Here is a 27,687-nt window from a genome sequence, read left to right as displayed (position 1 = left end):
CGTCGATCCGCGGGCCACCCGAATCCTCCCCAGAGCAAACCACACTGCCGCGAACTCCCGCACCGTACTGTGAGCTCGACGGAAGGACGGATCCCAACGCCCCTGGCCGGCCTGGTGAGCACTGGTCACAAAACCCCAGCCGAGAGACGACGCATCCGTGTACACATCGAGCGAGGGCTCGGGTAGGCGCCAAGGCACTGAACCCCGAAAAACCCGAAGAGGAAGCCGGTGATGCAGCAACCGACGCAAGTCCCCCGGGGGTCGAACTCTGCAGATCGCGAGAGAGGCGGAAGGGGAAACCCCGAAGGAACCAGAACAGCCGTCGAAGCCAAACCCGACCCGGCGGGTAGACCACCATCGCGAAGTTCAGGCTCCCGCACAGCCCCTCGAGCAACCGCCGGGTGACCCGAGGGCCCTCCAGAAACAGACGAAGGCGGGACCGCAGCCGCAGGAGAGACTCCGGAGGGAGAGACAAGGAGGCGGTCCGAGAGTCCCACACGAGACCCAGCCAAGTCCGAACCTGAGAGGGAACCAGATGGGACTTCCTCCAGTTCACCAAGAACCCGAACCCGGCGAGCTGGGAAAGAACCAAATCCCTGGCTAGCAAGCAAGCTGACTGGCTGGGAGCCCAAACCAGCCAGTCGTCGAGGTAGGCCAACACCCGAACACCTAGGAGACGCAAACGAGCCACCACAACCCGTGTAAGGCGTGTGAACACGCGAGGTGCCAGGTTCAACCCGAACGGGAGACAACGAAAGCGGTAACTCAGACGCCCCACTACAAAACCGAGCCAGTCCCTGAACCGCGGATGAATCGGGACATGCCAATAAGCGTCCCGGAGGTCCAGGGACACCATCCAAGCACCCGGCTCCAAGAGGAGCCGAACCTGAGACAGCGTAGTCATCCGAAAGGAGGGGCAATGAACCCAGGGGTTCAGACGGGACAAGTCCAGAATGAACCGCAGGTCCGCTGCAGTCCTCGTTTCGGAACCGGAAACAGACGGGAAACCCATCTGAGGGACGACGTCGTTTCGACGACGCCCAAGCGTACCCACTCCAAGACGACTCGACAGAGCGCAGGGGAAGAAAGCCTGCCCTGCCAGCCCCGACCCCCCAAATGGGGGGAGGGGCCACCCAACGCCACCGCAGGCCGCGAGACACGACCCGAAAGGCCCACGAATCGTGGGACCAGGCGCGGGCGAACAGTGCAAGCCGCCCCCCCATCGCCCCGTCAAAGGGGCAAACCAGCGAAAGGGCCGGCGACCCTTACGAGACCCAGAACCCCGCACAGCGCGAACACCTGCGCCGACCAGACGAGGGAGGGTCCGCAGGAGGAGCCAACCCCAAACCTGACACCAGAGGCCTACCACGACGAGAGGAACCCCGAGCCCTGGCACGACCTTTCCGGGAAGACCCACCCCGGGACCCCCGGAAAACCAACAAGTCCGACATCGGACGACAAGCCGCCGACGCAGCCTGAATAAACTGCGCCACGGCCGACTCCCCAAACAGGAGAGGACAAAAAGGTGAAGAATGCCTAAGAGCCAGAGCCCAAGCAGATTCCACGGAGGAACCCATGCACCGCCTGCCGACACGCGAGACGGGAAGCATAGAACAGGGAAACCGCATCCCGCAAAATCGGTGTGAACAGCTTCAACAAGGCAGCCGACGAACGCGCAGCCGAGGACAAGGTGCCGGACCCCGGGACGGACCCAAGCGTCCCCACATCCTCCACGAGCCAATCCGAAGACAGCTCCAGGAGGGAAAAGAACCGCAAGGCCGAACACAAAAGGCCCCGAGCGCGCAAGTCCTCCGCCACGAGCGCCGCCGAAAGGGAGGGAACCTGCACATGGAGCTGAATAACGCCCACATCGCGGGGAAGGGCAGGGGCAAACAAGCACTCATTCAGGTACTCAAGTTCACCCCCCAGGAAAACCTGAAGCACCGTGGAAGCTTCCCGCCACTCCAGCGTGCGGGAACGACAGAAGGAATGCCAGGAATCCAGACCAAACAAGGGGCAGTCTGCTAGCCAGGACGACTCCGGAACCTCGTAACGGAGCCAGAAAGGGAACGAAGTCCCAAACCTGAACGTGGACGGATCCATTTCCGAGGCATAATCCGGGTCACGCAGGAGGTAAGCTGCAAAGGCCGCTCGCACCACACTAGGTTGGATGCGATAAGCCGAAAACCTCCGGAAGGACGGAACTGACGTACCCGGGGGAACACGGAACCGTACCCGGGGAGGGGCCGACACCAAATCCAACTCGTACGCAGAGGGGGGGAAAGAAAACCCCACTCCTTGTAACAATAAGCCCCGCTCAGTGGGAAGAAAAACCCAGGCGGGGTCCAGCGGGGCCCAAGGCCCCCAAGTCAGCCCCTCTCCAGCCTCGAGGTCCGTCACCACAGGACCCGAGGCCGAGTCCTCTCCCCAAGCCCCGACCCCACAAGACAAGGACGGAGCAGCCGGAAAAGCTGGAGAAAGGGGGGCCCACTGGTCAGACCCTGAAGCTTCGGCCGGGAGACAAGACTCGAATGCCTCTGCCGCCCCCCCGTAAGGGGCAACCCCCGAAGCTGCCCGAGTCTCGAGATCAAGTAACCCCTGCTCCGACCCCGAAACCCTCAGACGCTTCGGGGCCGGAAGCAGGGGCGGGGGACCAGAACGAACAGAAGGGGAAGGACGAGGAGGTGCGGACTGAACCAGGATCGAAGCGACCCCCACCCCCAAGTCCGGGTCTCGAAAAGCAAAGCGGGGCAGCCCCGGGGCATCCGGGGAAGCAACCAACCGAGCGCGTTGCAACAGACGAAACCTAGACTGCAACGCACGTGCCGCCTGTACCCGAATAGAATCATCAGAGGATTGGGTAAATTGAGTCACAAGCAAGCAGCAACACTCACAGGACTCAGGGTCGAAAGTATCACCGACCCAACAGGCAGCGTGGCAGAGGCAAAAACAATGAGGGTCACCCTGAGACAAGGGGACCGAGCAACCTCTCAAACTCGCACACAGCGAGTGGGGACTCCGGGGTCACATCCATCGGACCCACGCGCCCCCTAGGGGATTCCCAGGGTCCTGAGCGTTTACTTAAGAGGACTCGCGCTCAGGTAGTCCCAGGCAGGGTGCTGCAAACCGGACGCCCAAAACTACCAAGCAAACTTCTAAAGCTGAACCCCAGGGACGTGTACACTCACGGGGACCTAGCAGGGGGCGCCACCGAGGAGAACAGTGGAAGGGCAAAAACAAACTGAATAAAATGACAGAACCCCCCACCAGGCAAAAACAAAAAGAAAAACAAAACCCCGCAAGAGGACAGCGAAACCGCAAGGAACAGAGCCGGCCGCGATGTCGGGAAATACAAGCTGAGCAGCACCCTGCGCCCCTACCAGTGCAAACTGCCTCTTACCTGCCGGTAACAAGGGAGAACAGAACACCCTAGAGCCCAACAGGCGGCCGAAAAACCGAAAGGTAAAACGGACCAGCAGAGGCAGACCCCGAGGAGCCTGTGGAAGGCGGCCCCAAGCCCCAAGGGCAGTACTTACAGGGCACCTAGGGAAGGCAGCCCTAGGCGCATGCAGCCCGAGTACTGAAGATAACTCCTGGCTCTCGCACCCACAAAACTAACACCACACTCAAAGCACAGTGCAGTAGCGACACCGGAGCCAGAGCACACGACCATCGCCTATAGCATCAGCCTCAAGAACTGAGGTGTGGGTAGCCGGCGCGGGGGGTCTGGGGCTCCCCCTTCCCCCTCCCGGGGAGGGGGGAGCTGCGCAGACAGCGGCGCGGCAGTGTGTGACGTCACACTAATTTCCTTGTTTTCGGTTGGGGAGTTCTATCCACTAGTTCGGTTTTAGGTAGCAATTTTAACCAGAATAGGGGTTTGTTTTGGGGCGCTTACCTTTCTGGGTGCCTGTTCCGGTCGATGGCAGACATAGAATGCTTCCAACTACACGGGGGCTTCTATAGGCCATTGCTCCCCTTGCCTCTCTGAGGGGGCCCGGTTCTGGCCGTGGTCCCCGGTAGGCCTAAGAACTCCATACACATGACTGATGCCAAAGTCTGACATTAGCATATCAGCCTGGGATAGCTCCGGGGAGCCGACGGGGCTCCCCCCAGAAAGGGGCAATGTCCTTAAAGAGTTTGGGAACCACTGATCTATGTAGTACTTAACTTTGCCTTTTCTTTTACTTCACCCTTTTGTTTTTATTGCTGTAATGTGAAGTGTATTTTATGCTAACAGAAGATTTATTAATAAATTATGTACATAACTGTATATTGATTGTACATAATTGCAGAATTATAATGAAAGATAAATCTTTGAAAGTAGAGAATGTTATCATAAATGACATCTGTAACACCTACAGGCATTTGTAGGTCATATGACAACATCTATTTCTTTCAGGGCCATAACTTGCATATTATTTATTTAAATAATAAATGAATTGCAGGTACTTTTATCACGTATGTCATGTGTTTATAGGTCTGTATTTAAAAAAGTGAGAAAGTGTCATGTTGGTATCAATCAAAATTTGGAAGATATTGTGGTGGAAAATGCACCAGAATGTAACAAATGTTGTTTATCTACTTAACTAATGATCGACTGAGTACCAACACACACTGAGCTAGTACTATTGGTCAACAGATCTCGAACAATACTGTATTATATGATGAGAATCAAAAAACCAGCGTTGAATGTAATGAAACGCCATTTTCTGGGTGAGACCCGGAGGCTCCCCGGAGCTTTACCGGCTGATATGCTAATGTCAGACTTTGGCATCAGTCATGTGTATGGAGTTCTAGGGCCTACCGGGGACCACGAGCCAGAACCTGGCCCCCTCAATGAGCAATGAGGGGAGCAATGGCCTATAGAAACCCCCGTGTGGTTGGAACCATTCTATGTCTGCCATCGACCGGGTCAAGCATCCAGAAAGGTAAGCATTCCAAAACAAACCCCTATTCTGGTGAAAATTGCTACCTAAGCCGAACTAGTGAATAGAACTCTTCAACAGAAAACAAGGAAACTAGTATGACGTCATACGTCACCGCGCCGCTGTCTGCGCAGCTCCCCCCTCCCTGGGAGGGGGAAGGGGGAGCCCCAGACCTCCCACGCCGGCTATCCACCCATCAGTTCTGAGGCTGGATGTCAAAACACGCAAAAAACGCCGACCGGAGGGAGGGAGGGTTGCCGGGGAGCCTCCGGGTCTCACCCAGAAAATGGCGTTTCATTACATTCAACGCTGGTTTTCTGGGGGGAGCCCCGTCGGCTCCCCGGAGCTAACTACCCACAGAGGAAGGTCTAAAGGGACAAAACCGGGAGGCGGACACCATGCACCCCCCAAGGAGGCGAGACAACCGGCAGCAAACGCCAACCCAAGGCGCCACAGCCCCGAAAATCCCGGGAACAACACTAGAACCACGAGCAGCAAGGCCCCTGCACGAACACCAAAAATCCATGCCCGAAAGACTGCAAGGCCACGTCGCCCAGACGGCAGCGAGAGCAGCAAAGCCACGAACGCCACAGGCATGAGGGAAGAACACAGGCAGCTTAGCCGCAAGAACACGGCTGACCACCCGGGACACTATCACCCGCGAACCGGGAAGAACAGAACCGGATCAACGCAAAACGCGCTCCGGACCCAAACGCCGTGGCACGCAAACAACAGCGGAGGGCCGCCACTGAACACAAAAACGACACACCCCCGGCCCGACCAACGAAGCACCAACAAACCCTGGACCCCTCCAGAATGCAGCAGCCCCACCCCGCGCCAGAAAAGATGGAGACTGCTGCCATCAAACAACCAAAACGCTAAAACCGAAGGAGCAAGAAAACTCAGCGACTCGACCCCCAGAGGCAAAGGCCCAAAGGAAAGAGCCGACAAAAAAACACACCTGAACCGAAGGGGCACTACCAACCGAGGAGAAGACAGAGCACGCTGACCAGAGACCAGGATGGTGCAAGCGGCGCACGAACAGGCCGGAGGTGAAACGACGCACAAGACAGCTGACTAACGGTGCAGAAGCAACACCAAGACCGAAAGCAAGCTGAAGCGGCTCCGCCTGCGCCGCACGAAAAGAGGCGACAGTATGTGGCAAGACGACGGCCCCCAACCCCCAATAGAAAACCAAGCCGAGAGTAAACCAAGCGAACAAGAGTAACCACCTAAGAAGGGACAGGAAAAGGAAGGACCGCCAAAATACCCCATACTGCCGCCAAGAGAAGCACGCAGGTGGGACACCTACCACGAAGCCACCCGACCACCAACCGGAGGCGAGACCACGAGGCAGAACATAAGCAGCCCCGACAAGGCCCCCCCCCCCCCGAGCCCAGGAAAAGGCGGAGCCGCGAGAAGATCTCGGGCGCAACCACCGAAACCCAGGCGGCACAAGGAGATGGAACGTCTGCCGAACAGAAAAACTCCCCAAAGCATGCAAGCCCGCCAGGAGTTCAGAAACGACGGGTCCGACGCGAGACATCGCAAGACCCCCCCCCCCAAAAAAAAAAACAACCGGCAGGGCAAGCTAGGAAAACCAAAGAAGGCGGAAGGGTCGTCGCCAGAACAGGACCCGAACCAAGGGGCACGAACAACTGCAATAGACCGAGACAAAGAAGCACATCACAGGACACAGGCTGACCAACGCCTAAGAACACACGCAGAACACCCCTGCTGCAGAGGAGGCAGGAAGAAAGAGCAGAAGCACAAAAACCCCAGGAGAACAACCAGGGGTGGACAATCAGGCAGGGACAAAAACCCCACGCAATCCCCAGGCACAAAACGGCAGCAAAGTGCCACTCCACAACCGGACACAGGAACAAGGACACGCCACCGTGAAATACGGTACCAATGCACACGTGCAGCAGCCGCAACAGGCACCACTGCAACATGCAACATGTAAATAGCAACTCCCCTCTGCAAAGGCAGAGAACGGAGCAGGCCGACCCCAGACAGGGCCAACGGAGACACGACAAAACCCTGCAGGCCCAGAAACCTGCACCAGGCGACCGACGGCGGAGAAACCCCGCTCGATACCTGCTGGATGAGGTACTGGGAGCTCTTTTACACCTGAAGCCCGGCCCAAGGTCAGGCCAGACCGGCCAGAGGATGGCCCACCAGGCAGCTGCAAGGAGGAGTCCACCGGCCCACATATCCCCACAACCAGGACGGGCCGGAACTGCCATACGAAAACAGGCCAGTGCGCCCTGGAAGTCCACGGACGAACCAGCAAGAAGGCTTATGCTCGCAAGTAGGTCGTGTAACAAGCACAGACCACTGATGGTAATACAGTGTTCCCCAAAAGTGCCAACAGCACCACTGCACTCCACTGGTACTATCCCGCAAGTTCTACCAGATAGGCGGGACCCAAGAGCCAGAGCTCAAATCCTGCAAGCACAGCCAGGAGCCTTACCAGGTGAGTACAGAACCAATCCTACAACCCCCACACCTCACAACATTAAAAAGGGAGGGTCCCCTGAATGACTCCAGCATGGGTTGGACATGCACATGAGGGGGACAGGAAGGGGTGATAAAGGGACAGTCACTGGTGTGCGAACGGTCTGTCGTACAAAATATACCTAAATAAAGACAGGTATATAAACGCTGCCGCATCCAGCGCCCGGCCAAAAGACGCCAGACCGCAGAAACTCACCTGGCGAATGGTGGCACAAACTTGACACGACTCAACCGTGCCCAGAAGAACTTGGGAGCACCGCCAGGTGAAGACGCCAGAGCCGGACCCGCAGGAGAACGGAGAGGCGAAGGAGGCGGTCCACACCCATGACACAGGGAAAACCGCGGTGTCCTCCCCACAACTGAGAACCAGGACACCCCCGGCGCGAAGGGGCACATACCGCAGCCAGGGAGAAGAACGAGAGGCGTAGCACTGTAGCAAAAAAGGGCGCTAAACCCCAGCACTGAAACACCGCCCAGACCAAAACAAACTCCATGGCGCATGCGCATAACACGCTGGCCGAACCGCACACCCTCCCTGCGGGAAGGTGCCAGCCAGGACTACTGCACGAGAAAATGAGCCAAAAGAGGAAGCAGGAACAAGAAAACCGGCCAAAGAAGCAAAGAGCCCAAAAAGGAACCCAACCGGGCGACAAGTAGCCCAACCGGGCGACAAGTAGCCCAACAGGGCGACAAGTAGCCCAACAGGGCGACAAGTAGCCCAACAGGGCGACAAGTACGAGGAGCCGACAGACGTTCCAATAATGCGGGAAGTAGCGAAAAACCTTCCCGTACCCTCGAGAACACAGAAGCCAACGCTAGTCCCGAAGGCACACGAAGGCGCAGGCGCACCCGAGATCAGAAGTCACGCAGAACCCCATCGAACGGGGAAACATGACAAAAACACCGTCCCAAAAAGGGGGGGGGAGGAAACATCCACCCACAGGACGGAACCAACCGACTCAAAGGCCAAGGAACCGAGCCCGGGGAGGGGCCGACGTCCAACAGCACGTACGGCGAGTGGGGAGGAAAGACCCCACTCCGCGTAACCACAAGCCCCGCCTAGAGGGGGATAAAAACCCCCACGGGGCCTAACGGGGCCAAGGCCCCCCCAAATCAGCCCCTCCCCAGCCCCGGGAACCTACACGACAGGCCCCGGGGCCGAGCCGTTCCCCCAAAGCCCCGGCCGTACCAGAAAACCGGGGCAGCCGTGAAAACACTAAGGAAGGGAGCCCACTGGCAGACTCATACAACACGGCTGGAGGAACAGGCCCAAATTGCCCCCGTCACTACCCCGGAAGGGGAATTCCCCGAGACTGCCCGAGTCTCAACACCACCAAAAACCCCGCCCCGAACCTACAGACGGTAAGGAACCGGATGCAGGCAGGAAGGATGAACCAGGGGAAAGACAAGGGGGTGTGGATGGAACCGAAGCAACCAACACCCCCAAGTCCCAAAACGAACTACAACGGGGCAGCCCCGGGGCTCCCGGGGAGGAAACCACGAGAACGTTGCCACCACCAAGGCTCAAGTGCAACGCCCCTGCTGCCCGCACCCGCTTTGTTAGCACAACTGGGTAACCGAGCCACAACGAGCAACCAAACTCGCAGGACTCCGGGTCGAAGGTGTCACCGACCCCACAGGCAGCAGACGGAGGCAAAACAGAGAGTCACCCAGAGACAAAAGGTGAGAGCAACCCTCAAACTCGCTGGAAGCGAGGGGGGGACTCTGGGGTCACATCCATCGGACCCGCGCGCCCCCAGGGGTTTCCCAGGGTCCCGAGCGTTTACTTTAAGAGGACTCGCGCTCAGGTAATCCCAGGCAGGGTACTGCTAACCGGCACCCAAAGCTACCAAACAACTTTCTAAGAGCTGAACCCCCGGGACGTGTACACTCACGGGGACCTAGCAGGGGTACCACCAGAAAATACTCAGAACACAAGGGACACAAGGGGCAAGAACGAAGGCAGACCCCCCACCAGGTAGATAAACAAAAAGAAAAAGAAAACCCCGCAAGAGGACAGCGTACCCAAGCGGAACAGAGCCGGCCGCTATGATTGGTAAAGACAAGCTGCACAGTACCCCACGCCCCACCAGTGCAAACACTGCCCCTTACTCTAAGGCGAACAAGGGAGACAGAACACCCGAGCACACAAAGAGCGGCCGAAAACCAAGCAGTAAACGGCCAAGCAGGGGCAGGACCCAAGGAACTTGTGGAAGGTGGCCCCAAGCCCCAAGGGCAGTACTTACAGGGCACCTAGGGAAGGGATCCCTAGGCGCATGCAGCCCGAGTACTGAAGAATCACTCCCGGCTCACGCACCACCTAGAAAACAGACACCACACTCTAGGTACAGTGCTGAAACAACCACTGGAGCCGGAGCACATAACCATTGCCTATAGCATCAGCCGAAGAACTGATGGGTGGATAGCCGGCGTGGGAGGTCTGGGGCTCCCCCTTCCCCCTCCCGGGGAGGGGGGAGCTGCGCAGACAGCGGCGCGGTGACGTATGACGTCATACTAGTTTCCTTGTTTTCTGTTGAAGAGTTCTATTCACTAGTTCGGCTTAGGTAGCAATTTTCACCAGAATAGGGGTTTGTTTTGGAATGCTTACCTTTCTGGATGCTTGACCCGGTCGATGGCAGACATAGAATGCTTCCAACCACACGGGGGTTTCTATAGGCCATTGCTCCCCTTGCCTCTCTGAGGGGGCCAGGTTCTGGCTCGTGGTCCCCGGTAGGCCCTAGAACTCCATACACATGACTGATGCCAAAGTCTGACATTAGCATATCAGCCGGTAAAGCTCCGGGGAGCCGACGGGGCTCCCCCCAGAAAAGTTATATTTTTATTGCATGGTGTTTTTTACTACCACAAATCCAGCGTCGAATGTAATGAAACGCCATTTTCTGGGTGAGAACCGGAGGCTCCCCGGAGCTATCCAGGCTGATATGTAATATATTAGACTTTAGCATCAGTCAGTGTGAATGGAGTTCATAGGCCTATAGGGACCATGAGCCAGAACTTGGCCCCCTGTCAGAGAGGCACGAGGAGCAATGGCCTATAGAATAGCACATGTGATTTGGAGCACATGTGCACATGTCTGCCATCGCCCGGGTTTGGCACCCAGAAAGGTAAGCTAAACAAACCCCTATGCTGATTGAAACTACTACTGAAAGTCAAACAAGTGGACAGAACTCCCCAAAGAAAAACAAGTAAATGAGTATGACGTCCTCAACTGCCATGCCGCCGTCTGCACAGCTGCCCCCTCCCTGGGAGGGGGAAGGGGGAGCCCCAGACCCCTCGTGCCAGCAACCCACACCTTCAGTTCTGAGGCTGGATGTCAAAACATGCGAAAAAGCCAATGACCGGAGGGAAGGAGGGATGCTGGGGAGCCTCCGGGTCTCACCCAGTAAATGGCGTTTCATTACATTCAACATTGGTTTTCTGGGGGGAGCCCCTTTGACTCCCAGGAGCTATCTACCCAAAGACAAGGACAAAAGAGGGACAAACCCAGGAAGCGGACCGACACGCCTGAAACCCGAAAGCAAAACAACCAACAACACCGAAATACCCCGTGGATGACCTGGGAGACCCGAACCCTGGAACAGGAACAAAAGCAACCCGAGTCAACCCAAAGTGCGTCCATGGCCACAAAGGCCGCGGCATGTAAGCTGAGAGCAAACAACCGGATACAAGAAGATGCACCCCTGGCCAAACCAACCAAGCAGCAACAACCCCAGGGACCCCACCGGAAAACAGCCGCCCCAACCTCGCCAGAACAGAAGAGACGGCTGCAAACAAACAAACCTATCAACAGAAACCAAAGGAACAGAAACGTCTGAGAAACAATCCCAAACTGAAGGGGCCACAGCAAACCAAGGGAAAGAGAGATAAGAAAACACCTTGTCCAAAGACCAGGATGGCTCAGGCAACACATGAGCAGGCCAGAGGTGAAAGACACCCAAAACAGCCCGCGAAACGGTTCAAAAGAAACACCAAACCGGAAAGCAAGCCGTAGCGGCTTTGCCAGCACCGCACAATACGAGGTGACAGTTTGCGGCATAAGAGGATGGTCCTGAACAGCCACGAGAGAAAGGACAAGACCACCTCAACAAAAATGCAGCATACCTACGAAGAAACAAAAAGAAAAGGAAGGACCGCCAGTAAACCACATACTGCCCCATGAGATGAAGCACACAGGTGGGATACCATCAACTAAGCCACCTGATCACCAACAGATGGTGAAAGACTGGAGTCAAAATCGCCAGACCTGAAGACTCAAGGAGAAGACCGAACCAGCCACGCAACGAACCGGACCGAGCAACTGAAAGAGGCAGAGCCATGGGAAAACCCCTTGGGTGGACATAGAGCAAGCAGCGCCTGAAACCAAAGCTGTCAGTGGAACCAGATGGAATGTCCGCCAGGGCACCAGGAACCCGAACCCAACGAGCCTGGAAAGAACCAAATCCCTGGAGAACAGACATGTCCCGTGCAGGAGGAACCCCCTCCCCGGACCCCCGAAGGACCATCAAGACCGACAACGAACAACAAGAAGAAGCTGCCTGCAGAGACTGCCCAACTACAGACTCCTCAAACACCAAGGACAAAATAGCGACGAAATCTTAAGAGCCAGGGACCAGGCAGATTCCAACGAGGAAGTGAGCACCATCAGCCAACACGTGAGATGTGAAGTGAAAAACTGTGACACCGCAACCCGCACGATCGGCGCAAACAGCTCCAGCAGTGCAGACAATGCACACGCTGCAAATTTATGGACGAGAACAACTTAGGACGTGTGCTGCATGATTAAAAAATTTACCAAATGTAAAATTAACACAAATAAAAGTCCTGAACTATGGTTATAATTCATAGCTCCTCTCGTCTTAATGACAATGAACCATAGGGGGCAGAGTGGTGGAATGGAGAACCACACCCACCTGCAGACATGTCAACACATCAGTTTGTAGTGTTATATAAGGAGAAGATTAAATAACACAGTACCATAACTGAACACTGGGTCTGTTCATGATTGGGGAACTGAGCATGTACAGAGTCCAGCCGAGCACTATTATTATTAAAGCCAATATGCACATACCAAAAAACACAACAATGTGTATTACAAAGGTATGAAATATGTAAATATGCAAGTAAAGGACCTTAAAGATGGTCCAAATACTAGTATCTAGGAACAAGAGAGTATATTCAATACGAGGAACTAATATGACTTAGTTAGCAATTGGTAATGCAATGTATATGATCAATTACATATACAGAGAGATTCCAATGCATATAAAAGGTTCAGTCAGGCACTGAATGACGTTCAATGAATGAGTGCCCAGATAGCATTGAAAAGATCCAGTCGCTGAAAGATTAAATCAAAACTTACTGAAATTCGGGGCTGTGCCCCACAGGGTAACGATTAACAATATACATAGACAATTTAAGAGTATGCAATTCCATGCAACTTGGCCAATCAACATACCACAAACAATACCCAACACTCATCCAAAAATCTAGAACCAGTGCTTGCCTGACGGCATCGCCCGGCTGTATAACTCTCTTGTAGAGTATGAGCACTGTAGAGTTATGTCACAGCTTAGCCGTGTAATATTTTTGGGAGCATTACCAGTGGACTATGTCCAGAGTTGCATGTGCAGTAGGATAAGACTAGGTGTGGTGTGGAGGTGGCGTCACAGCGAGCCCCGACACCCTTATTTAGAGAAAGTACTAGGAATTTTCCTGATATATAAAGTCCAGAATTCCCCCAGCATCTAGGGAAGCTATGACTGGTGATATAAGAATAGGTAGTGTGGCGTATTACTGTACCCGTATTAAAACACCAACACGTTTACACCATCCAGAAACAAAACAATCTTCCTCGGGCCACACCCAGGACCCATGAGATCCAAGCTGGCTACTCCCATCGTTTGGGGAGGGTAACCTACAATGTTTATTCATTGATTATATGTATTGTTGAGACCGATTATTGAGAGAAGATGTGATTATAAGATAATTAGATATAGTACTGAAAGAAAAGAAGGAGTACGGAAGAGTACCATCGATACTTATAAAGAATGGGAGGAAATACTCACTGGAAATCGAGACGTTCCAATCATTTTTTAATTTTACGAAGTTCTTCTTGAACCTTTGAAATCCTTGATAATCAAGCACAAAATCACATAGGCTCATATGGGCTCAGTGGCATATGCAACTAATGGTCATGCAGGATCCAGTGGACGTAGGACATAAGGAATTGGAAACGATTCTGACACTAATCTGACATGATAGTGATATGACTATGAAAGAATACATGTCCTCGAGAATAATGTTGAGAAAGTGGGTAAAATTACCCACAGGAAGGACGGAACCGATGGACCCAAAGGGACACGGAACTCAATCCGGGGAGGGGCCGACACCCAAACTAACACATATGTAGAGGAGAGAGGGAGGGAGTACACCCCCCTGTGTAACAGTAAGCTCCACTCGGAGGGTATGAAAACCCAGGAGGGGGTCCAATGAGGCCCAACTTCCCCAAGTCAGCCCCTCCCCAACCCCAGGAACCTCCATACCAGGACCCGCAGGCTGAATCATCCTCCAAAGCCTCGGCCTTAAAAGAAAAAGCCGGGGCAGCCGTAAAAACACTAAGGAAAGGGGCCCACTGGTCAGACCACAACGGCTGGAGGAACCGACTCAAATGCCTCCGTCGCCCTCCTTCCTGGAAGAGGCAACCCCCTGAAACTGCCTGAGTCTCAGAATCCTTAAAACCCCGCCCCGATCCCCAAGCCCTCAGATGCTTCGGAGCCGGAAGCAAGGGAAGGGGGAGGGGGGGGGGGGGGGGCAGAATGAACCGCAGCACGGTAAGAACGAGGGGGCATGGACTGAATCAAGGGTGAAGCAACCAACACCCCCAAGTCCGGGTCCCTATAAGCAAGGTTGGGCATCCTCGGGGCTTCTGGGGTAGCTATCAACCTAGCATGTTACAGCAACTTAAAACCAGCATGCAACGCCTGAGCTGCCTGCACCCGAAGAAATTCATCAGTGGATTGGGCGGAGTGAGTCACAAACAAGCAACAATTCTCACAGGACTTTGGGTTGAAGGTGTCACCGACCCAACAGGCAGCATGACAGAGGCAAAAACAGTAAGAGTCACCCGGAGACAAGGGGGCAGAGCAACCCTCAAACTCGCACAAGGCGAGAGGGGGGCCATTAGGTCTAGAGCATTAGGATTGGGGAACTCCGGCACCCTTGTGCCCCCGAGGGGTTTCTCAGGGGTCCTTAGACTGTTATTGCTAAGGATAAGCCCAGGCAGGGTACTGCAAACCAACGCCCAAGTCTACCAATCAAACTTCTAAAAACTGAACCACCGGGACGTGTCCACTCACGGAGGCCTAGCAGGGTGCACCACCCAGAACACAGAGATAGAAACCTAAGGTATAGATAGGGGCGGTAACGAACCAAAGGCAGACACCCCCCTCCCCCACCAGACAGGAAAAGCAAAACAAAAAGGAAAAACCCTGCAAGAGGACAACGTACCCAGGTGGAACAGAGCGGGCCGCCATTAAAGGTGATAACTAGCTGTGCAATACCCTGTGCCCCTACCAGTGCTCAAACTACCTCTTACACTAAAGTAAACAGGGGAAGAGGAACACCCCCCAGCACACTCAGAATGGTCAATTACCCAACAGCAAAAGACCAACAGAGGTAGACCCCAAGGAACTTGTGGAAGATAACCCCAAGCCCCAAGGGCAGTACTTACAGGGCACCTAGGGAACGTGACCCTAGGCGCATGCAGCCCGAGTACTTGGGAAATTACTCCCGGTTCACACACCGCCAGAGAAGACTCGCCCCACACCACAAGGCAAAGAGCAGGACAGAATCAGGAGCTAGAGCACAGCGACCAATGCCATTCACATCAGCCAAAGAACTGAAGGTGTGGGTTGCCGGCATGAGGGGTCTGGGGCTACCCCTTCCCCCTTCTGGGGAGGGGGGAGCTGTGCAGTTTTCGGCGCAGCAGTTGGTAATGTCATGCTCGTTTGCTTGTTTTTATTTGGGGAGTTCTGTCCACTCATTTGACTTTCAGTAGCAGTTTCAACCAGAATAGGGGTTTGTTTTGGGATGCTTACCTTTATGGGTACCTGAACCAGCCGATGGCAGACACAGAATGCCTGGTTACCTGGTTGATACCTGGTTGATGGGGTTCTGGGAGTTCTTCTACTCCCCAAGCCCAGCCCGAGGCCAGGCTTGACTTGTGAGAGTTTGGTCCACTAGGCTGTTGCTTGGAGCGGCCTGCAGGCCCACATACCCACCACAGCCCGGTTGGTCCTGCACTCCTTGGAGGAATAAATCTAGTTTCCTCTTGAAGATGTCCACGGTTGTTCAGGCAATATTTCTTATGCTTGCTGGGAGGGTGTTGAACAACCGGGGACCTCTGATGTTTATACAGTGTTCTCTGATTGTGTCTATGGCACCCCTGCTCTTCACTGGTTCCATTCTGCATTTTCTTCCATATCGTTCACTCCAGTACGTTGTTATTTTACTGTGTAGATTTGGTACTTGGCCCTCCAGTATCTTCCAGGTGTATATTATTTGATATCTCTCTCGTCTTCTTTCTAGTGAGTAAATTTGGAGGGCTTTGAGACGATCCCAATAATTTAGGTGCTTTATCGCGTCTATGCGTGCCGTATATGTTCTCTGTATTCCCTCTATTTCAGCAATCTCTCCTGCTCTGAAGGGGGAAGTGAGTACTGAGCAGTACTCAAGACGGGACAACACAAGTGACTTGAAGAGTACAACCATTGTGATGGGATCCCTGGATTTGAAAGTTCTCGTAATCCATCCTATCATTTTTCTGGCTGTCGCAATATTTGCTTGGTTATGCTCCCTAAACGTTAGGTCGTCAGACATCATTATTCCCAAATCCTTTACATGCTGTTTTCCTACTATGGGTACATTTAATTGTGCTTTATACCCTGTATTATGTTTAAGGTCCTCATTTTTACCGTACCTGAGTACCTGGAATTTATCACTGTTAAATATCATGTTATTTTCTGATGCCCAGTCGAAAACTTTATTAATATCAGCTTGAAGTTTTTCAATGTCTTCAGCCGAGGTAATTTTCATACTGATTTTTGTGTCATCTGCAAAGGATGATACGAAGCTGTGACTTGTATTTTTGTCTATATCTGATATGAGAATAAGGAAAAGCAGCGGTGCAAGGACTGTACCCTGAGGTACAGGGCTTTTAACTGCACTTGGACTAGATTTTATATGGTTGACCGTTACTCGCTGAGTCCTGTTTGACAGAAAACTGAGTATCCAGCGTCCTACTTTACCGGTTATTCCCATTGACTTCATTTTGTGTGCTATCACACTATGGTCACATTTATCGAAAGCCTTTGCGAAGTGATCACAATGCTTGAGATCACATGTGCTATTCTATAGGTCTTTGCTCCATTGCCTCTCTGAGGGAGCCAGGTTCTGGCTCGTGGTCCCCGGTAGGCCTATGAACTCCATTCACACTGATTGATGCCAAGGTCATCAGTCAGGCTGATATTACATATCAGCCTGGATAGCTCCGGGGAGCCGAAGGGGCTCCCCCAGAAAAAATATTTACAATTTTTTTGTGGTATACAGTATATGGAAAGGGCACTCCATTTTCTTAATATAAATGTTATAAAATGAAGTTCCCCAAACCTAATGCTATGATATTCCTAGGACACTTTGGTGACAATAGAAATTACCTTCCCTTATCTAATGGGACAGTACCTTTTCAATCACACAACCAAAGCAGAGTACCCACTATAACACACAAGCATTACAAACCTCAAACTTTAGAGAAATGTTAGGCAACAATGAATCACCAAATAACTTTAGAAAACATGTTACAGGCGACCATTCGGATGCGGGAGATTTTGCCCTACTCTACATATATCTGATCTACACTCTGTACCCCTGTTCCACGACACAACCCACCTTCCTTACCAATAATCAAGTTATTAGAAACTGTCCATTTTTTCCCAATCCCTACACTTAGTAAACTATTGCCTCTATTTTTATACAGCAATACAATTATTTATACCTTGTATTTGTGCTTGCTTGGTTGTTGAAGAGATACACACTGAAGATCACTTCAAGTACTGTACTTTATTGAGTAAGGTAATAACTAAGATAGTTGTGAAGCACCGAGGTCCTGAGTTCCTATCCTGTCTAGGTCTGTGAGATACTGGCAGCCTACACTTGAGCAGGCACCCATCGCTCTATGGTGTATGATACCCACCGCTCTACGGTGTTTTTTCCCATCTCCTCTTTCACTATTTTTGTTATTTAATTAATCTTTTCATATTTCTTTTACTCTTATCATATTACTGCTGTGTTGAATCTTTTTCATTCATTTTTCATCTATAAAACCCACTTATTTTTCTCATTAACTGCTCTTGTAATATTTTTCTTATATGAAGCAGTTCCTTAAATTCATCTCCCAGTTTGTGTAGTGCCACATATATTGCATCTCTTAGATATAGACTAATTTATACATAACCTCTTTCTCCAAGAATACTCTAATTTTTTTTTTTAATATACTTACCAGTTCTTTCTCGCTTAACTTCTTAAATGATTACTTCACTTCTTGGATAATCGAGAGGTATGACCACACTCCTCCCACTTAATCTTATCTTAGATAGCACTTAACAAGTGATCAGAAAAATATTGAAAAAAATTAGGATAGGAAGATTATAAAATAATAGTTAATGAAATTGATTGCTTCATATTGTAATCATCACTCACCATAGTTTTCTCCATCTATTAATTCAACAAACTTGACTTTGGCCTCAGAACGCTGTGGTACTGTACGAGTTCGGTCAGGACATTGCCAAAGATTAAGACACTGGATACGCAATTCCGACTGCCGTGTTTCGATCATCTGAGTATCTTGGCAGAAGATTTGAATTTTTCGCAAGCTCACCATCTGGCGGAACCCCAATCTGAAGAGGAAGAAAATTAATTATGGTAAGTGACTTTACATAGAGTTACAGTGACACCTCAACTTACGAATGCCCTTATTTACAAACTTTTCAGGTAACGAGCCCAATTTCTTCGTAAAATGTGAATCAGCTTACGAGCTTTGCCTCGAGTAACGTAGTTTGTTGATACGTGTACTGTATGGGCGACCTAGCGCATGGTTCCTGGTGGCACGGGCGACCGCACTTCAGTTTACCAGTGCCTCCTGCTTAGTGATGATTACACATGAATTCTTTGTAAAGAATTTCATTGTTTTTTGGCTTTTTGGGGGGTTTTGAACATAAAAGTAATTACTGTATATGTTCTATGTTCTCCTATTCCACATTCCATAACAAGGCATTTATTTACATTAAAATCCATTTTCCAAGTGGTGCTCCATATACTTATTTTGTCCTGGTCTTCTTGAAGGGCATGACAATTATTTAAGTTACTTATCTTCCCTATTATCTTATCATCATCAGCAAACACGTTGATATAATTCTGCATTTCCTCTGGTTGATCATTTATGTAGACAATGAACATTACCGGTGCAATCACTGAACCTTGTGGTACTCCACTTGTGACATTTCTCCAATCCGATACATTGCCTCTGATTACTGCCCTCGTTTTTCTATCAGTTAGAAACTTTTCATCCATGTTAGAAGCTTACCTGTCACCCCTCCAATGTGTTCTAGTTTCCAGAACAACCTCTTATGTGGTACTCTGTCGAAAGCTTTTTTAAAGGTTCAGATAGATGCAGTCAACTTAACCATCTCTTTCCTGTAAAATCTCTGTGGCTCGATCATAAAACTGATTAAATTTGTTACACAGGATCTTCCAGATCGAAAACCATACTGACTGTCTGATATTATATATTTTTCTCCAGGTATTCATCCCATTTATTTTTTCCAATATTTTTTTATTACACTTGTAAATGATACAGGTCTATAATTGAGCGGGTCTTCCCTGCCGCTACTTTTGTAGACTGGAATTATGTTAGCCTTTTTCCACACATCTGCTATGACTCCTGTACTCAGGAATGGCAGAAAAATCAGTTAAGTGGAATGCTGAGCTCAGGTGCACATTCCCTCAGAACCCATGGTGAAATGCCATCTGGGCCAACTGCTTTGTTCTTACTTAGCTCCTTGAGCATTTTTTCCACTTTGTCTCTAGACACCTTTATGTGCTCTGTCATTCTCCGGAATGCTAATTGTGTCTGGTTCCCTCAAGATTTCATTTTGTACAAACACATTTTGGAAAATTTTCGATCAATGTTTCACACATTTCCTTTTCATTTTCCGTGAACCTGTTTCCAATTTTCAACCTCTGAACATTATCTTTACCTGTAATTTGTTGTTTATGAATTTGTAGAATAAGCCTGGTTCTGTTTTACATTTGTCCGCTATCCCCTTTTAAAAATTTATTTCTGCTTCTCTCCTCACTGCCGTGTAGTTGTTTCTCGCATCTCTGTATCGCTGGTATGTTTGAGGGTTTGGCCTCTTCATATAATGATTCCAGATGAATAAGTGTGTGTGTGTGTAATTACCTAAGTAATTACCTAAGTGTAGTTACAGGATAAGAGCTACGCTCGTGGTGTCCCGTCTTCCCAGCACTCTTTGTCATATAACGCTGTGAAACTACTGATGGTCTTGGCCTCCACCACCTTCTCACCTAACTTATTCCAACCATCCACCACTCTGTTTGCGAAAGTGAATTTTCTGATATTTCTTCGGCATCTGTGTTTAGCTAGTTTAAATCTATGACCTCTTGTTCTTAAAGTTCCAGGTCTCAGGAAATCTTCCCTATCAATTTTATCAATTCCTGTTACTATTTTGTATGTGGTGATCATATCACCTCTTTTTCTTCTGTCTTCTAGTTTTGGCATATTTAATGCCTCTAACCTCTCCTCGAAGCTCTTGCCCTTCAGTTCTGGGAGCCACTTAGTAGCATGTCTTTGCACCTTTTCCAGTTTGTTGATGTGCTTCTTAAGATATGGGCACCACACAACCGCTGCATATTCTAGCTTTGGCCTAACAAAAGTCGTGAACAATTTCTTTAATATATCGCCATCCATGTATTTAAAAGCAATTCTGAAGTTAAAAAGCGTGGCATAGGCTCCTAGCACAATATTCTTTATGTGGTCCTCAGGTAATAGTTTTCTATCTAGAACCACCCCTAGATCTCTTTCTTTATCAGAATTCTTTAAAGATTTCTCACATAATATATAGGTTGTGTGAGGTCAATGTTCTATTCTACATTCCATAACATGGCATTTATTAACATTAAATTCCATTTGCCAAGTGGTGCTCCATATACTTATTTTGTCCAGGTCATCTTGAAGGGCATGACAATCATCTAAGTTTCTTATCCTTCCTACTATCTTAGCATCATCAGTAAACATGTTCATATAATTCTGTATACCAACTGGTAGATCATTTATGTAGACAATAAACATCACTGGTGCAAGAACTGAACCCTGTGGTACTCCACTTGTGACATTTCTCCAGTCCGATACATTGCCTCTGATCACTGCCCTCATTTTTCTATCAGTAAGAAAATTTTTCATCCACGTTAGAAGCTTACCTGTCACCCCTCCAATATTTTCCAGTTTCCAGTGTTTGGCGCTCACAGCTACCGATCTACATTTTTTTTTTATTTGGTGCCGGTCTCACGCCTGCCTTGGTGACATTTTATGCATATGTTCCTCTAGAAAATTCTATTGCGAACACATTGATACAAAAAATGAAACACGTACATCAAGAATTAAGGTCAGAACACTGAAAAGGGTATACACTTTTCAGTAGGGGTGTAGCCAATGTGCCGTTGGACGTGCGGTAATGAGTAACATTTCGGCGACTTCCTACGTTGTTGTGGGTGAGCCGCATCCTTAATTTGGATTTTATATGCATATGTCCGTGTAGGGAACTTTATTGTGATCACAGTGATACCAAAATGAACGATGTAGGACAAGTGTGGGGTTGACAAACTTGAAAAGAGTAGAAACATTTCATTGCTGTTTGGCGGTCACGGCTACCGATCAGCGTAGTTTTTTATTTGGTGCCATTCTCATGCCTGCTTTGGTGACATTTTATACATATGTTCTTCTAGAACATTCTATTGCGAACACATTGATACCAAAATGAAACACGTACATCGAAAATTAAGGTCAGAACCGTGAAAAGAGTATACACTTTTCAGTGTCGCCGCTCGAATACCCGAAATGCCAGGAGCACAAGAGCAATGTTTTACGCTTGACCGCCGGGAGCGCGAAAGTATTAAGATCTGGCTATTGTGCGCAATGTCATTTTGTGTACAATATTATTGTACAGTATACTGTATATCAAATAACAAATTTAAGAATGAGTCCAACACATAATTAAATGACTATGGAAGAAATATAAATTAGCATTTAAACTAATCAGATGTTAACTGACAGTTACTTACTCATTATTGGAAGTGTAAATGTAATCATAAAATTCTTGGTCTGCTTTGAGATGTTCTAGAGGTACCAATTCAGTTACATCCATGGATGAAGATCTCAATCCTATAAGGCGTTCATTCATTTCATACAGGAATCTATAGACATCATCGGTGTCCTTCCGTTTCCATTTGCAAATAATGTATCTGGAAAGGAAAGAAATGCAAGCTTTTGATGAAAAAATCAGCGTTGAATGTAATGAAACGTCTTTTTCTGGATGAGTCCCGGAGGCTCCCCGGAGCTTACCGGGCTGATGTGTAGTATTAAACCATGGCATTAGTCGATGGAATTCTTGCCTACCAGGGACCACGAGCGAGAACCTGACCCCGCTCAGAAAGGCATGAGGAGCAATGGCCTATGGAAACCCTCCCCATGTGTTTGGAATGTTTGGAAGCTTTCCATGTCTGCCATTGACTGGGATTTGGTACTCAGAAAGGTAGGTGTAACAAAACAAATCCAAACATGGTATAAATTGCTACCTAAAACCAAACAGGGAGGCAGAAATCCCAAACTAAAACAAGCAAACAAGTAAACGTCACTAACGCCGTCGTGCCAATCATCCGTGCAGCCCCTCCGCGCCGGCCGCTACAGCATTCAGTTCTGAGGTTGAGCAGAACTGAGACTGAGCATTACCCGAGCAGGTAACGGCGAAGAGCCACAACCGGACACACCACATGATACACTCCTGGCCTGACCAACAACAACGTCCTAAGAACCCCTCCGGAACCCCTGCCAACTCATTCTTCACCAGAAAAGGAGACGGCTGCACACAAACCTACTCCCAGGCCCAAAAGAGCAGAAACCTCTGTGCCAGAAGAGAGCACGAAGCTCTCCGACCCGACCCCCCAAGAAGCCAGTGCCAACAGGAATAAAAGAGCCTTGGAAAAACAATCTTGTACTGAAAGGGCCACCACAAACCGAGAAGAGAGAAAGGAGAGCACTGTCCAAGGATAGGTCAGTCGGCACATAAGCAGGTGAAACAAAGCACGAGAAAGCTTATGGAACGGAGCGGAAGTAATATCCACCCTGAATGCAAGCTGAAGCAGCTCCGCATGATATGAGGCGATAGAATAGAAAAGACAACCCTATCTGATATAGAGGGAAACCTACGAAGAGAGAAAATGGTGGAAAGAGCACCAGGAAACTTCGTACTGTCGCCAAGACAAAGCCCGCAGGTGGAACACCATCAACAAAGCCACCTGATAACTATACAAGTGATGATAGACCCGAGTCAGAAAGACCAGACATGAAGAGCGGAGAAGACTGAACCAGCCAGGTACCTGGCCAGATCAATCTGCTGAAAGAGGCAGAGCCACAGAAAACATCCCAGGTTCGGAAACTGAGCAAGCAGCGCCTCAGTCTCCAACCGAACCAGGACCCAAAGTAACAGCTGGACCAGGGGGAAAGAAATACAGGTAACCCCACCTCGACCAGTCCTGCCATGATGGCCTCGCAGTTGGGGAAGGGCACCACATGCACAGGAAGACACCGGGACCATGACGGTGCAATGAAGTCCACGTCCAGGAGTCTGTGCATCCGGCAGAACCAACTGAAGGAGTCGGCATCGACCGTCCATTCTGTGGACAAGGAAATGAACCGAGACAGGCTGTCTGCCAGGCCGTTAGACACTCCTTGGACATGAACTACATGGGAGAACCAAACCCAAAGAATCCAGCAAATGAGTCATTCAGAGAGACCAGCCCCAAAGAAGCAAGAGAACCTCCCGTGGTTCAGGCAATGAACTACCGGAGAACAGTCTGAATAGAGCCTGATTGCTTAACCCTGACTGACCCGAACCCTTTGAAAAACCAGCCAAACCCCCGTGAACTCCCGCACCATGCTGTAAGCTTGACAGCTGAAGTCACACCTGACCAGGCGGGTAAACAAGCTCAGCAAAGTTCAGACTCCCACACAGCTGCTCGAGCAACTGCTGAGTGACCCGGGAGCCCTTCAGAAACAAGCAAAGGTGAGATTGCGAAAGAGCAGACGCCCCTTACGAGATGCTGTAAGAAGAGCGACCACTGCGACAACCAGATGCCACCGGCTCCAAAGGAAGCGCAGGCTCAGAAACTGGCACTGCTGGCCCACCACAAAAAGAGGAACCCCAAACCCTGAGACGACTCTTGGGAGGGCCCCCCCCCCAACCCCAGAGAACCAACAAGTCTGACGTGGGATGACAACTAGACGAAGCTGCTTGCCAGCAGTCTCTGTAAACACCAACTGACAAAAGGTAGACAAAAACTTAAGAGCCAGAGCCCAAGTGGATTCTAAGGAGAGAACTAGCAGAGCCTGTCGGCATGCGAGGCAGAAGCAAAAAACAAAGACACCTCCTCCTTGAGAATTGGCGCAAACAACTTCAAAAAGACAACCAATGCCTTAGCTGCTGAGGCAAGCGCACCAGACAAAAACCCGGCACCGAGCACCTCCACATCCTCCTCAAGCCAGTTAGAGGACAGCTCGAGAAGGGAAAAGAACACAAGACCGAGGCCAAATACCCATGGGGGCACAAATCCTCAGCAGAAAGGGAGGGAACCTGCAAGTGAAGCTAAACAATGTTAACATCCTGTGGAAGCACAGGGGTGAACAAGCACACGTTAAGGCGCTCAAACTCATCCCCCAGGTAAACCTGAACCACAATGGAAGTCGTTACGAGGTACTCCGGTACGTCATAACCATCCAAAAGGGGAAGGTCGATCCGAACTCAAAGGAGGGTACGAAAACCCCCCCTCCCTCTCCCCTCCTGCAGCAACAAGCCCCATGACGAGGGTAGCAACACTTAAGAGGGGTCAAACAGGGTCCAAGCCCCCTATGTCGACTCCTCCCCAGCCCCGGGATCCTCCCCGCCAGGACCCGGGGCAGAGCCATCCTCCACACCCTCTGCCCCTAAAGAAAAGGCAAATTCCATGAGAAAGGCTGAGAAGGGGGTCTGCTGGTAAGACCCGGAAGTCGCGGCAGGAGGAGCAGGCTCGAATGCCTCTATAGCCGACCTGGAAGAGGCAGTCCATGAAGCTGCCCAAGTCTCACTATCATCAAAACCCCGCCCCGACTCTGAAACCTTCAGACGGAGCAGGGGGGTATGGGAACAGGGGAAAAAACATGGGAGCGCGAACGAAACCAAAGTCGAAGCAATCAACGCCCCCAAGTCCGGGTCCCTATAACCCAAGCGGGGCAGCCTCGGGGCATCTGGGTGAGCAATCAACCCAGCGTGCTGCAGCAACCAATATCTAGCATGCACCGCCGAAGCCGCCTGTACCCGAATATTAATAACAGAAGACTTGGTAATCTGGAGTATGAGCAAGGAGCAAGACTTGCAAGACTGGGTCAAAGGTGTCATTGACCCAACAGGCAGTATGATGGAGGAAAAACTGGCGAGTGTTACCCTGAGACAAGGGGACAGAGAAACCTTGAAACTTGCACTTGGTGAGGTGGGACCCAGAGCAATCATCCATAGGTCCAAAGAGCCCCAATGGGGTTTTCCACGACTCTTAGACTAACTGCTAAGGGAAAACCAAGCAAGGTATTGCTAACCAGTTTGGCCCAAGCTACCAAGAGAACTGCAAAAAACCTGAACCCCTGTGACATGTACAAGCATGGGGGCCTAGCCCAGGACCACCAATACAACGAACGGGTGGATAAACCAAGGGGAAAGGGGGGCAGACCCCCACCAGGCAAAATAAACAAAAAGAAAATTAAAACCCCAGCGAAAGCACAACGTCCCCAGGGGTAACAGTACCGCTCGCTGAGTATAATGGGAGACAAGCTACACAATACCTTGTGCCCATACCAGCAACGATACCACTTCCTATCCAAGGTCAAACAGTAGCAACAAAAACCCCAGCTGGCCCCAAGGGCGGGCAATTGCCGAGCAGCAAAAGACCCCTACGGAAACGGTTCCCAAACGCCCTGTGAAAGATAACCCCAAGACGCAGGGGCAGTACCTACAGGGTGCTTAGGGAAGATGGCCCTAAGAGCATGCAATCCCAATACTGATGAATTATTCCTGGCCTGTGCACCACACACAGCAGAAAACACCACAAGGCACAGAACTGCAAGAGTCAGAGGCCAGAGATGACCCCCACAGTCCACATCAGCCGAGGAACTGAATGCTGTAGCGACCATTGTGCACGCGCGAGGGGGAGGGATGCGCAGACGATTTGCACAACGGGATTAGTGACGTTTGCTTGTTTAAGTTTGGGAGTTCTGCCTCCTTGTTCGGTTTTAGGTAGCAATTTTAACCATGTGGGGTTTGTTTTGTTACGCCTATTTTTCTGGGTGCCAAACCTTGGTCGATGGCAGACATGGAATGCTTCCAAACACATGGGGGTTTCCATAGGCCATTGCTCATCATGCCTCATTGAGGGGGACAGGGTCTGGCTCATGGTCCCCGGTAGGCAAGAACTCCATCGACTGATGCTACGGTCTAATACATACATATTAGCCCCGGTAAGCTTCGGGGAGCTGCAGGGGCTCCCCACAGAAAAGATCAAAATCTTAGTCATTGATAAACCATATGCAACAGAAAGTTCAGGTTTATAATAATAATAAGTTACATTTATCCAGCAACCCTTAAAAGTGTACATTATAATAAAGAATTAAAAACAGTGTTAAGTGATGGCCGCTCCAAGCAACAGCCTGTTGAACCAAGCTCTCACATGTCAAGCCTGGTCCTGGGCCAGGTTTGGGGAGTAGAAGAACTCACAGAACTCCACCAAGCAGGTATCAAACAGGTAAATGCCCCTTTTTGGGCTCAGCCTCAATAGTTTATCTTAGCTTATGCTTGAACCATTACTGGTCTGATTATACACCAACCCGGGTACTTATGACTCATTACTACAGACAAAAAGGGGCCTTGCAACTTCTCCCATATCCTCTCCATAAGACGGAGAACAAGCAGGAATCAGAGCTCAATCCAATACAGACGGAACTGCCCTAAATATAAATTCCCTCTAAGAAATGCTGTGTAAAAGTGCTGTTCAGAAAAAAAAAAAAAAAAAAAAAAAAAAAAAAAAAAAAAAAAAGCAGCGTTGAATGTAATGAATCACCATTTTCTGGGTGAGTCCCAGAGGCTCCCCGGAGTTTACTAGGCTGATATGCTAATGTCAGACTTTGACATCAGTCAGGTGTATAGAGGTCTTATGGGCCTACTGGGGACCACGAGCCAGAACCTGGCCCCCCCTCTAGAGAGGCAAGAGGAGCAATGGCCTATAGAAACCCCCGTGTAACTGCAAGCATTCTGTGTCTGCCATCAACCGGGTTAGGCACCCAGAAAGGTAGGCGTCCCAAAACAAACCCCCTATTCTGGTGAAAATTGCAACCAAAAGCCGAACGAGTGGATAGAACTCCCCAGACAAAAACGAGCAAACTAGTATGATGTTGTCACACAGCTGTCTGTAATCCGCTTGGAATTACCTTCCATAAGTTCCTCGGGATCTGCCTCTGTGTGTCCATTTTACTGCTCGGTTTTTCGGCCGCTCTTTGGGTACTTGGGTGTTTTGTCTCCCTAGTTTACTTTAGGGTAAGAGGCAGTTTTCGCACTGGTAAGCGGCGCAGGAACTTGACACCATTGGCCTACCACGACAAGAGCAACCTGAGCCTTGGCACGACCCTTCCGGGAAGGTCCACCACGGGACCCCCGGAGAACCAGCAAGTCCGACATAGGACGGCAAGAAGCCGAAGCAGCCTGAATATACTGTGCAATGGCAGAAGCTTCAAACAAGAGAGGGCAAAAAGGGGAAGACATCCTAAGAGCCAAAGCCCAAGCGGATTCCACAGAGG

General features: G+C 50.4%; 1 protein-coding gene across 3 annotated transcripts in view; it reads right to left on the bottom strand.

The window, feature by feature from the left end:
* Cmtr1 (Cap methyltransferase 1) overlaps window positions 1-27,687 on the bottom strand; it is a 123,299-nt gene that overhangs the window by 41,773 nt on the left and 53,839 nt on the right. For all 3 annotated transcript variants that reach the window (XM_069335772.1, XM_069335771.1, XM_069335773.1), the window contains exons 9-10: window positions 21,879-22,058; window positions 18,222-18,418 (exon numbers count right to left, since the gene is read on the bottom strand). In XM_069335772.1, coding sequence (XP_069191873.1) covers window positions 18,222-18,418; window positions 21,879-22,058 — 377 coding nt within the window. The remainder of the gene's footprint in view (window positions 1-18,221; window positions 18,419-21,878; window positions 22,059-27,687) is intronic.

Source organism: Procambarus clarkii, chromosome 34, assembly GCF_040958095.1.
Source record: "Procambarus clarkii isolate CNS0578487 chromosome 34, FALCON_Pclarkii_2.0, whole genome shotgun sequence".
Lineage (NCBI taxonomy): Eukaryota > Metazoa > Arthropoda > Malacostraca > Decapoda > Cambaridae > Procambarus > Procambarus clarkii.
This window is presented reverse-complemented; position numbering and strand designations above follow the sequence as displayed.